The 12,783-nt window shown below is 40.6% G+C and overlaps 1 protein-coding gene and 1 pseudogene across 1 annotated transcript; one reads left to right on the top strand and one right to left on the bottom strand.

Moving 5' to 3' along the window:
* Positions 1-1,658: 1,658 nt before the first annotated feature.
* Positions 1,659-3,756, bottom strand: LOC137946885 (tryptophan aminotransferase-related protein 3-like). Its single transcript, XM_068793170.1, has 5 exons — positions 3,461-3,756; positions 2,810-3,107; positions 2,391-2,686; positions 1,986-2,266; positions 1,659-1,900 (listed from the first exon to the last, which is right to left on the bottom strand). Exons 1-5 carry the CDS (start codon positions 3,754-3,756, stop codon positions 1,659-1,661), a joined length of 1,413 nt encoding a protein of 470 aa, XP_068649271.1.
* Positions 3,757-7,366: 3,610 nt separating this feature from the next.
* Positions 7,367-11,724, top strand: LOC137946884 (glutathione hydrolase 3-like; annotated as a pseudogene).
* The last annotated feature ends 1,059 nt before the right edge of the window (positions 11,725-12,783 follow it).

The following is a 12,783-nucleotide window of genomic DNA, read 5'->3' as shown; positions in this document are numbered from 1 at the left end:
AGAAGTAAAACTGAATAGAGCTAGGTCAAGTAAAACACCTGGATGCAGCTGGTTAACATGAACGAGGGAAATGTTTCCTGCTTTTTGGGTCACAGATCCTGTTTGTGTATGTTTATGTACAGATTCCAGACTCACCTGAGATGGTTTCTTGTCAATTTTATTTTAGCCTTATCTCCAGTCCCAACTATGTCAATGTCAGCCTATGGTCCTCCTCCACTTTGCTCGATCATTTATTGCCTAGTTGGCCTCTTTCAAAAATTTTGCTCACCAGTTCTTGAAATAAGAGACTCTTACATACCACAAGAACGGGTTGGTGGTGGATTATTTCATGGAGAAATCAGAAAAGATTCTTATGCAGACGTAAGAAGATTATCATAAAATGGCTCCTTTAAAGCCTAATAATGAAATATCTACCTCATTTTATTCAAAAACATCTATATCATTTTTAGTACGTAGCTGAAGTTTTGTTCCAGAGAAAATGGGCTGAGATCAAATTTGCTTCCCATGGGCTCCACAAATGAAATAAAATATGTTTAGAAGACACCTTTGTCTTGAAACACAATAATGGCGGTCACCCACGCCTCTGTTAAGTCGCGGAAGCCTCGAGATTGGAGGTGATATGGCTACTCGTCAATAGCAGTAAAACAAAGAAGAGCAGAGATACAAATGCGTCTACAATGGAAGAACATGGAAACCTTCTTGAGGGAAGGCTACATTATAATAGCCAGTAAGAGGGTTTGTAATACCAAAACAGAAGCATTTGTAAGCATAGTTCTTAGATGAAACTTAATTGATATTAAATCTTTTGTACTCCTTATGGATTCACCCAAGACTTTAGGGATTTTATTAGGAAATTCATCAAGTAGAGTCAGATCTATGAAGTGAACAAAGGAATCGATTCTAATAAAGATTACAAGTGATCTGGAAAAATAGACTCTATAGTGTTGGGTATACGACCAAAGTCCCACATTGGTTAGAAGTGAAGAGGATCTCGGATATATATGTGTGAACATTATCTTTATTGGTACGAGGCTTTTTGAGATAAAGCCCACGAATAAATCCATGAGGGTTTAGGCCCAAATAGATATTATCATACCAATGTCGAGATAGGTTGTGTCCATACTCATTACATGGAAGGATTACGTGTATGTTTGGTTTGAGTGCTTTTAGATCATTTCTCTATCTTTTGATAGCCGCCAGTTTTGAGGTATCGACTTGAGTCGAATCCTCGAGCAGAAAAGGGGGGAATTGATTAGGCTAATTTCCGGCATCTCAAGCAACCCTGCTCTCTACGCAGCAAATCCTGTGAGCGAATGAGTCCGTTCGTATTCAGCTGAATGAGAACCACCTCAATAGAATATCTGATAGTGTTTGATTTCCTACAATCAGATATTTTATACTTTCTCTCTTAGTTCACTTGGTTTTCCTTTAAATAATACCGTTTGTTCATACTTAGCATGTTCTTCCCGTGTTCTTCGATTCTTTCTGTAGGAACCAGGAAGCAGAAAACATGAGAGACAAGAGGCGAGGGTGAAGAGAATCAGAGTGAGTCAGTTATTTAATTATAGGGAGTGGAACTTCAAGACTCTGTACTTAATTAAATCGATAGAAGAGGTTTAAGACATTTGTTTCGATTAAAATCTTTAATGATTCAGCATTCAGTTGTCTGATTTCAGAAGATTGTGACTTGTCTCAGGATGGCGGAAATCTTCCTTCCCCACTAATTCTTGAATGCGGCGCAGCAGCACATCGAAAACATCTCCACTCTTCAGAAGGCTTAGTCGCCCGTAGCGCGATCCCGCTTCAAACTCGGTACCCGCACGGCCGATTATTCCCGCAGCTCTGAGAACAGCATAGCAGTCTTCGTCTTCCTCATGCTCGCACTTCAACCATGCATAACCTGTCGTGCTATAAAACCCCATTAATACTCAATTAAAAATACAAGAAGAAGGAATAGTCTAACAGAGGAAGGCAACCAAACCCGCCTGGAGACGGACCCGCAAGTTCTTTGAAATATGAGCAATGCCGAGGAGCAATTTTTTGAAGGGAGAAACGTCCGGAGGGTGCCAGGGCTGCACTCAGTTCGTCCCATCGTTTCCTCATTGTTTTGTATCCAAACTCAAATAATTCTCTTCCATCTCTCTCCAACGCTGCTTTGATCAGTCTCAGAGCTCTCAGCTGGGTGTCGCGAGAAACCCCGAGGGTGTTTATCCGCACGTAGGACAACATTCTCTCGTACACATCCTTGTCTTTTATTAGAGCCCACCTGGATGAACACATACGACATAATTGAATTGAGAGTTGAGAATACAGATGCCATTGTCATCAAATGTTTACTTGAGGAAGATGACGATTAGTGCAATATCAGTGAAAAAGAATTAGTGCATCACCCAAATCTGCTGCCAGCATGACCGGTGAGCTTGGAAATGGAGAAGAGCATCAGATCTTCATCTGCAGGACCTTGAATTGCCGTGAAGTGAGGCCAGTAATAAGCGTGATCGTGAATTGTGTCGACATGAAACAGATCTTTTAGGACTGATTCTTTAAGCTGTCCATCTGGATTATTGGGTGATGTCACAAATTCGATGAAATTCAAGGACTGGTCAGATGAATTTCTCCATCTGGACGCATCTCCACTCCACTCGTAATCCCTTCCCTTAAAAATCGTTGATTGGGATCTATACGCCTGACAATGATCACACTCAAGAAAATAAAAAATAAAAAAAGTAAAGGAAATAGATGCAGAGACAAATCATGAGTAAACCATTCCTGTTTTTAGGTTTTGAGTTCATGGGGTTATAGAACTAACACCGTAATATGGAACAGATGCTACTACTCTTGCAGGTTGTGGTGTCGAACTTTTTGCAGAAAGAGCAGAGACGGCAGCTCCAAGAAGTTGCATTGATCCTACACCGAAGACAATATACTTTCCAGTGTTGTTTGCGTTTCCCACAACCGAGTGAAGCCGTCTGATTTGCCTCTCGAGCTCGACAGAGATCAGATTGCCTTCATTCATTATATAACTCATCCTATGCCAAGCAACCTCTGTTACGGCACCAGAGGCTTCATGTTGCCTCCAAAATGGCTCCAGGAACAATGGATCCCCGCTGCCAAAGTATCAAGTTTTGATTAGGCTTTCAATGCCAGGAAAAAGAACTTTAAATGAAAATTCTATTCCTCCACTTTTCCTAACACTAACTACTTCATTTAAATGGGTTAATTAAACACAATTTTTTTCCCAGAAAATCATAAAATGTACATAGTTCCCTGCAAAACTTCACTACATTCACAGCTCACCCTGGTATAAAATCCCTTGTATAAATAATTCCCTTGTAAACAACCAACTGATCACAACTGTTTTAATTATTATATCTTCTTCTTCCCTGTTTTTTTCCCTGAATCCTGCCGCTGGTTTAAGCCCTCTATGCTTATGGAATTATGCTGACAACGAATCACTTACCTGTCGACGTCAGCCGGACAACCGGACTGGAATTCCAAGCAGTCAGACCCTCCATAGCATGCATGGCACTCGCAGACGTGTCTCCCTTGCTGATCCAAAGGCCCGTCCAAGAAGGCCTCGCCATGGCCGGAGCAGTAAACGGACGCCGCTGCTTCAGCATCTCTAGCCGATTCTCTGCTCCAAGTTAGGTCACACCCTCCGAAGAAGAAAAGATAGGACAAGAAGAGATTCAGAAGAACGGACAGAGATACAAAGAGAAGAGACTTGAGGCTTCTTCGAGCGTGGATTCTTTCCATGGAGGAGAGAAGAGAAGGAGACAGCTGATCCGAGGAAGCGATTTTGGCTTCGGATGAAACAGCCGAAATGGTGAGAAATCTTTAAAATATGAGATGGGCCCTTTCATCGGCAGCGAGTAGGGAGGAGGAAAGACAAAGCGAAGAGATATTTTTGTGCCTACCAGAAGTCAAGATGGGATAACCCCTTTACAAGATGTCTAAACGATTTGTTCCAGAGTGTTCTCTAGCTTGTCCCACCATATGGATGGGTTTGGCAGAGCTAGATACTGGTAAAATGAAGACGTAATGCTCTGGATGGATTATTGTCGGTTTCCCTGTGACGACGGTTGTCGTCGGTTGTAAGCTATTTCAGCTGGTCGAGGGATGCTTGGATGTTTCCATCGACGAGGTTCTGAAATAGACGAGACTTTACGATCATCGCCACAAATTGATCGACGTGATGGGAGTTATGTTTCCCTTTTAAGTTTATGAAGTTCATATACGAAGTCTTTCATTTTGGTATCAGAGTTTTCATCTTTGATTTGGTTTCCGTTGAGAAAATAAAGCAGCCCTTTGTGCTTACGCTCTTCGGTGTCTGTGAGCGTTGGCGCTGCCAAGTAGACGGACGTTGTAAGCGCCCACACTAGGAAGCCTCTCGGAATAGCGAAGCCAGGTCTTACTCGTCCTGATGAAATTTTCAGAGTTTTCACTCCTTTACTTGCCTCAGACTAGCATTTGATCGCCAAAAGAATTGTACTCAGCTTTTGTTCATTTAAACCCATTAATGGCTCCTTACAACTACGGCTTAGTTGTGATCAAAATCAAAGGATCCTCCACTAATATCAAAGGCTCTAATCTCTAAAAAGAAGGGTCTCCCCCATGCGACCCTGGTCTTTCCCAATCGAATTTTATAGACGACAGGTTTTCTTTCTAATCACTGTTACTTTGACTGCACTATGATTATATGAAAGCTGCTGAACACAGAGACATGGTTTCGCGGAAAGCCTTTTTTCTATTACAGTAATTCTGCTCTCTGCGCAGCGTATCCTGTGAGTGAATAACTTCTCTTCTTCGTATTCACGTGAATGAAATCCTCCACATTAAAATATCAGATTTTATTTGATTTGCTGCCATTCCGTCCGCGAGACCTACCCACGCTGCATGCAGTTCTACCAACCAAAGTGACTTCATATCTTCCTTGAAATAATTCCATTTGTCCATTTCTACCCGTGTAATCTTTGATTCTTTCTGTTGAAACCAGTGCACTGAAAATCGTCCCACCCACTTGAATCAGAAGAAATAATGGAGTTATTTAATTATAGGGAGTGGAACTTCAAGACTCTGTACTTAATTAAATCGATAGAAGAGGTTTAAGACATTGGTTTTGATTAAAATCTTCTATGATTCGGCATTTATTTGTCTGATTTCAGAAGATTGTGACTTGTCTCAGGATGGCGGAAATCTGCGTTTTATCTCGTCGAAGATCATCAATAAATAGCAAGGCTAACCTATCTTCGGCATCTCATGATGCATTTGCATGCCGTCATAATTTTTTCTTTGAGATAATTCCAATTATTTAATTTAACACCTTTCTTCTAGTTTTATTTTTATAGGAAGCAGCAAGAAGGACGAAGGAATCTCGCGTGTGAAGATAAAAAAAGCGACTTGTGTTATTAAAAAGAGAGAAGCGGCTATTTAATCACATCGCTTCCGATGATAATTATTTTGGTTCGGCTTTCTTATCTGCCAAGTTCTAGTCATCTGTGCTGGCGGGGCGTTCACCGATTATTTCACAATATTTTCTTGGGAATTTTATTTAAATATTTATTTAAAATAAAATATTTTTAAAAATACCGACATCATCAAAATATTTCTAAAACTACCCAACTTTGACCAGTCAAATGCCTATGTGTGCAGTCAAAAGCAACACATAAGCTTTGACTGCTTATGTGTCGTTACATCATCTGTGCAATAAACATAGATCAACACGTCGTCTGCCACGTCATTATTTTACCATGTCATCTGCCACGTAAGCTAACACATCATTAAATAAAAATTAAATAATCCTCACTGTATTCCACCGTATTGTTTTTCAAAATAAGTTATTTTAAATGCCTTATGTGTCTCCTCTCATCGTTCTCCTCTCCTCTCCTCTTGCCCTCTCGTCGCCGCTTTGCCTCTTCTCTTCTTGCCCTCTCCCCGCCACTTTGCCTTGGCCTCCTCTGGCCTTGCCGTCTTTCCTCTCGCTGTCGTCGCTTAGCCTTGACCTCCTCTCCTCTCCTCTTTCCCCCTCTCCTCTCACCCTCTCACCGTCGCTCAGCCTCGCCCTCTCTCCTCTCGCTGCCGTCGCTCAGCCTCGGCCTCCTCTGCTCTCCTCTCCTCTCATCACCCCCCCTCTCCCCTCTTCTCTCCTCTCCTCCCCACTCTCGCAGTGCCTGCCGCTGCCGCTCCCCCCCCCCCCCGCTTGGCCTCAGACTTCGCTCTTGACGCCCCCATCTCAATTAAAAAATTAAAATATTATAAATAAATAATAAAATATGTTAAATTAGTAAGAGTAATTTTTTTAATTAATTATATATTTATTTTTAATTATTTTAAATATAAGGTAATAATAAATTTGAAAAAAACGTATTGATAAATTTGATTTTTAAACTCAAAACTAAAATTTTCGAATTTTTTTATTAAAATAAATTTTAAATCGATAATAAAAAGGTGTTAAAATGGTAAGAGTAAGATTTTTTATAACTTATTATTTTAAATATAAGGTAATAAAAAGTGTACCGGTACATTTATTTTTTAAACTCAAGTAAAATTTTTATATTTTTTCAGTTAATAAATATTTTTAATTGATAATAAAAGGTGTTGTAAGATTTTTAATTAACTAATTATATTTTTAATAATTGATTATTTTTTAAATAATATGATAAAAATTATACAAATAAATTATATTTTTAAACTCTAAAATAATTTTTAGGCTTCGAGACATAACATTTATTACTTTTCCCAAAGATAAATGTCCATCCATATTAGGTAATAAAAAATATATCTGATTTTTTATTTTTTTAAAAAATATATTTAATTTTTATTTAATGACATGGCGACACATAAGCCGCCAAAGCTTATGTGTCGCTTTTGACTGCACACATAGGCATTTAACCGGTCAAAGTTGGGTAGTTTTAGAAATATTTTGATGACGTTGGTATTTTTAAAAATATTTTATTTTAAATAGGTATTTAAGTGAAATTCCCTATTTTCTACTGTCATTATTCTCCATTTCTGCCTGCACATTTGTCACGTTCCTTTGTTCCTTTAAAAAAATCGTATCCGGGATTTGCTGCAGTTGCATTATTAGTCCAGTTATCTTCTTGACTGTCAAACAAACCGCGCTATCGTTTCGATATATCTCACGTCTCCGTTACATGCAAGTCCAGTTATCTCCCACACAGTAAATCCCGTTTCGCGGAAGATCACTTCTCCATTATTTTATGAGGTTCCTACGCTTTATAAGGCCTCCTATGGACTAGGAGATATCAGTTCAATCTTTAGTGACTCACCCTCCCATAGCTTATGCAACTTACTGCTTCTCTATCTCCGCCACCATCTGTTTCCTTGACCTCCCTTCTTAGATTCCATGGCTCAAATCAATCTCAAAGACCCTCTCTTGGGGTCTCACAGAACAGATAGGAAGATTGGTTTCAAGGTGCTGATTGCAGCTTTGACGGCATTCACAGTTGTAGCTTCAGCACTCGCCCTGTGCTACGGTTACTACAACGATGGTTTCGGCGCGGAGGGATGGGATGGACTACCCAGTTGGGAGAAAATCAAAAGCAAAGACCGGGATGTGGCAGAGTCGGAGGTGGGTGTCGTGGCGGCTGATGACAGCAGGTGCTCCAGCATTGGGGTGTCCGTGCTTAAGGAAGGGGGTCACGCAGTGGATGCTGCAGTGGCGACCGCGCTTTGCCATGGTGTGGTGAACTCCATGTCTAGTGGGATCGGAGGCGGTGGATTTATGGTGCTCCGAGACGGCCAAACCGGTCGATCGCAGGCCTTCAACTTCAGAGAGACGGCACCTTTGGCCGCAACGCTGGACATTTACGAGCGGAACCCCCAAGCTCAGCGCAACGGTCCGCTGTCCCTGGGTGTCCCCGGTGAGATAGCAGGCCTCCACGTAGCTTGGCTCCAGCACGGTCGAATCCCATGGCGTTCCCTCTTCCAACCCTCTATAAAGCTCGCCAGAGACGGCTTCGTCGTCCCTCCTTGTCTGGCGGGCGTTCTCAAGACATCCCAGAAAGCAGTCATGGCCGACCCTGGGTTACGCCGAGTGTTTTGCACCCGATGGCAAGCCGCTCGTAGCAGGTGATGTCTGTTACAACCCCAAGCTGGCTGACACCTTAGAGATGGTGGCAGATCAAGGCCCCGGCGCATTCTACAACGGTACATTGGGAGAGCAGTTGGTAAGCGACGTGCGAGCGGCAGGCGGCATCATAACCATGGATGACCTGAGGCAGTACAAGGTGGAAGTGACGGAGGCCATGAGAGTGGATGCCATGGGCTACACCATTCTGGGCATGCCCCCTGCTTCCGCCGGAACCGTCGGATTATCTCTGGTATTGAAGATTTTGGAGAGTTATGGTTCTGTAGATGCGGTAAAGGGTCTTCTCGGCCTTCCTCTCAAGTTTCTTTGGGATTATCTACAATCTGCCACGGATTACCGTACGGATAGTAAGGATTGAAGGAAGACATGGAGAACAAAAACGAAAGATCAAGCCAAAGGGAAGCTTGAAAACCCTAAAGCTCGTTGAGGAGAACTCTAAGTCTCTTTACGCTAGATTTAACTTAATTCTTAATACTTCAATGCTTCATTTTCTCATTACTTTTAACCCTTAAATAGGGTTCACCCTGTTAGGGTTTAATAAAATATTACAGAAATATCCCTATAAATAAAATATTCCAAAAATATCCTTATTAATAAATAATTCCAAAAATACCCTTATGGCCTAAAACTTAAATAAAATAAAGTAAATTAAATAAAACAACTAAAATAATAATGTTATTGCGTGCATAACATTACACCCCCCTTGGAAGACGAGCTTGTCCTCAAGCTCGGAAGTAGTGTCGGTATGCCGACGTCTCCACCGGTGCCGAAGTAGCATCTGTGATAGCTATGACCACCCTTCAGGACGCCAATTTTTTTTTTTGGCCCGGTCTGAGTTAACTTGGGTTGACTCGGTTCAGGAACCCGGTCCGGCGCACGACCCCCCCTTCTGGACACGATTTTTTTTTTTTTTTTGGCCCGGTCCAAGTGAACCTGGGTTGACTCGGTTCAGGAACCCGGTCCGGCGCACAACTCAGCTTCGTGCGCTGATGAAATTTTCCTAACTTAGGAAAATTTGAATTGAACCATCTTCTTCCTCCTTCGGCGAAAATTTCATCGACGATTCTTTGGAAATTGAAATCCGGCGTTATCCTCCTGTCGATCCCGAGCATAGCGGCCGTCGGTAAGTGCTGAAACCTTGTCGACAACTACTCCTTACCTCAGGGCGCCGACGAAGGCGGGCGACGGTCGTCTTCCGTCCACACGGCTCCGACCAGGGTGGAAAGTTTGTGGTCGAACAATATACAAAAGATCCAGAAAATTAAATCCCACAACTGCAATTCGAAGATCCACATCCGCACAGGTATTGTGCTCATCCACAGAAACACAAAGCCCCTCAAAAAAAAAAATTCTGATACACTGTCCCCTCCCAATTTGGAACAATGGTTTGCTCTGTTCTGCCGAGAGGTGGATTGAGTGTGGGAGGTGGTGGCTGGAAGTCGAATCCCACCGGAGTTGTGTATGACGGCGCCGACGGAGTCGCCTTCGTATCCGGTGGTGAAGAGCAGCCGTTTTGGGCATCGCCGCTTGGTAATTTTCCGAGACCTAGGGCTCTCGGAAACACACCCCTATCTGAAGAATCGCCGGAAGACACTGGGTTGGCCGTGGGGAGGGGTTTTGGGAGGTGGAACCCCCACTCTTGATTACCGACGGGAGCGAGGCATAATACCCTTCCGAGATGCTAAAAATTGAGGTCCCGCCGGGAGATTGCGGAAATGTGGAGGCCAAAATCGGCCGTGATTTCGTAGGTGCGATTTCGAAAATGTTGAGGTCGAAATCAACGCCCCTTTTTGTTAAAAAAACAGCGTCCGCCTCTTCTTCATGGATTTTTTCCGGTAACGATGACGAAATTTTTGATTTTTTTGGCCCTTGGCCTGTTGCCCCGTCTGAGATAGCTTCTGGTACTTCATGTTGGTCGGAGATTTGAGGTCGTGTGACCTGTTTTGCTGCAGTAACGAGTTCTTCCCATGCATAACGTTCAATGGAAGCATCTAACCGTGCTCGTATTTCTTCCAATTCCTTACCCATAGCCATCTATCTTTCTTGAGATATAAAATAACTCATTGTGTTCCTGCTCTGATACCAGTTGTTACGGTCCCGGATCTGACATGTGGATTCTTTGGGAGGATTTGCAATCTGCCACAGATTACTGTACGGATAGTAAGGATTGAAGGAAGACATGGAGAACGAAAACGAAAGATCATGCCAAAGGGAAACTTAAAAACCCTAGAGCTCACTGAGGAGAACTCTAAGTCTCTTTACGCGAGATTTAACCTAATTCTTAATATTTCAATGCTTCCTTTTTCTCATTACTCTTACCCCTTAAATAGGGTTCACCCTGTTAGGGTTTAATAAAATATTACAGAAATATCCCTATGAATAAAATATTCCAAAAATATCTTTATTAATAAATAATTCCAAAAATACCCCTATGGCCTAAAACTGAAATAAAATAAAATAAATAAAATAAAATAACTAAAATAATAATATTATTGCATGCATAACAAGCACGTGCTCGCCATTCGCATAGATCTCGGTGATCGTAACTTAGTCAACGTCACCCACACAGTGTCGAAGATGCTTTCTTCCTCTTTTGCGCAGCAAATTCACCAAGCGATCGTTGACAACACAACTTTCGCTTCAGGATACTATGGAGCCAAGTAAGGAACAGAACTCTCTACAGAATGAATATGGCATTCTTTTGCTTCTACGCCATTACCGTATGGCTCATAATAATCTGATGATCGAGTGTTTTAATTTCTTCTCTTGGTGCAGATGGAGTCAGCTAAGAGACCACGGAACGAGCCATTTCAGCATTGTGGATGCTAATCGAAATGCCCTGTCGATGACGACTACAGTGAATTACTACTTTGGGGCCAAGATGCTTTCACCTTCCACAGGGATTCTGCTCAACAATGAGATGGATGATTTCTCAATTCCTGCTGCAAAAACCATCGACGGTCTTCCTCCACCACCGTCCAATTTCATTCAACCCAACAAAAGACCCTTGTCATCTATGACTCCCATTATCATTCTCAAGGTATAAATATATATTATACATTCAAGAAATCACGAGTTCCGTTCATGGTTAATTAATTAATACAGTTTTGGGTATAGTGTGAATTATGGGTTTCAGGGCGATCAATTGGCCGGGGTTCTTGGTGGTAGTGGCGGTCTTTTCATCACTCCAGCAGTGATTCAAGTATTTCTCAACCATTTTGTAGTGGGGATGGAACCTCTTGATGCTGTCCTGCGACCAAGAGTCTACCATATGGTATGTTTCTTCATATTGATTTTAAGCTAATTCCCTCTTCTCATCTACTCGTCTTCTTCGCTAAACTTTATATATTTTCTGCAATATATGGATGATGCAGCTGACGCCCAACCTGGTATTTTACGAGAACATCACCGCCATTGACGGGGATCACATAGAGCTCCAGCAAGAGTCCGAGCTGTTCTTGAAGCAATGGGGCCACATTCTGAGTCCTCTACCAAGAGGGGCCAGTTGCCAACTAGTCGTGCATGATCTGAGAAACGCAGCCAAAAAGACAAACCAGGGATTACTCACTGCTGTAAGCGACCCCAGAAAGAATGGAAGACCAGCAGCCATCTAACATCTTCAAGATTTTCGACTCACAAAACGACGTTCTTTGTGTAAAGAAACAATGGAACAGTAATGTCGATATGGAGCCATATAAGAAAAGACTTGTATATTAATTTTCTTGCCCATGATTAATTATGGTTTTAAATTTTTTGCTGAAATTTTTTTAAAGTATCATTTCGAATCAGAATAAGAATTTATTTATTTATTAGGTCAGTAAATATAATATTGTTTTTATTTATTTGACTTATTTAAGCTATACTAATTTCTTTATTAGTAAATATGAAATTTAATTAATTCCTTCTTTTGTATTTATTTTTGTATACATTTTAATTTTTTTTAAAAATCTTAGTAAGTTTATTTAAAATTGATAATTTAATTTTAATAAATGTATAATTAAATCATTTAAATTATTAATTCGAATTATTTAAATACACTAATATATCATGAAGTTTAAAATTTATTTCACTTTAATTACACTTACATTGTATATAATATTTTATTTTAAATATTAAATTATTGGGAATATAAAAAATATATTAATTTTATTCATTGAAGAAAAATAATTCTACCAAAGAATTACTCTATACTCAAAGGAATTTATTTTATCAATATTGAATTATTAAGTAAAAGACTTTCTTAGGGATTGTTGAAAATTTATTATTGGTAGAAAATGAATTTCACCAAAAATATGAGTTTTATTTTTATTTTTTTATGTATAGTTACCAGTAAAAAACATTGGACAAAAGATTTTTTAGGTGTTAGCCAGAAAATAATTATTGATGGAATTTGAATTCCTTCGAAGAATAGCTCTTTATCAATGGAATTTGTCCCAGCAAAACAATGACTTTTTATTTATCAATGAAATGTTACTTAGTTGAGAAATGTGCTATTTTTATTATTTATTTTATGCTATTTTTATTAATAATTTTTACTTATTTATGGCTTATACATTTATCTCAAATTCACTAAATAACAATAAAGAACATGCTCGCGAGCCGTCGTGCCGAACCTGAATTCGATCGAGCTCGGCTCGTTAATTTGAACGAGCCAATCCCGGATCTCGTGCTCG

Source organism: Aristolochia californica, unplaced genomic scaffold (genome assembly GCF_029961685.1).
Source record: "Aristolochia californica isolate CCGP_79_NKW_82.1479 unplaced genomic scaffold, dmAriCali1.0.hap1 SCAF_12, whole genome shotgun sequence".
Lineage (NCBI taxonomy): Eukaryota > Viridiplantae > Streptophyta > Magnoliopsida > Piperales > Aristolochiaceae > Aristolochia > Aristolochia californica.
The sequence above is the reverse complement of the archived record's forward strand: the minus strand, read 5'-3'. Positions and strand labels throughout refer to the sequence as shown.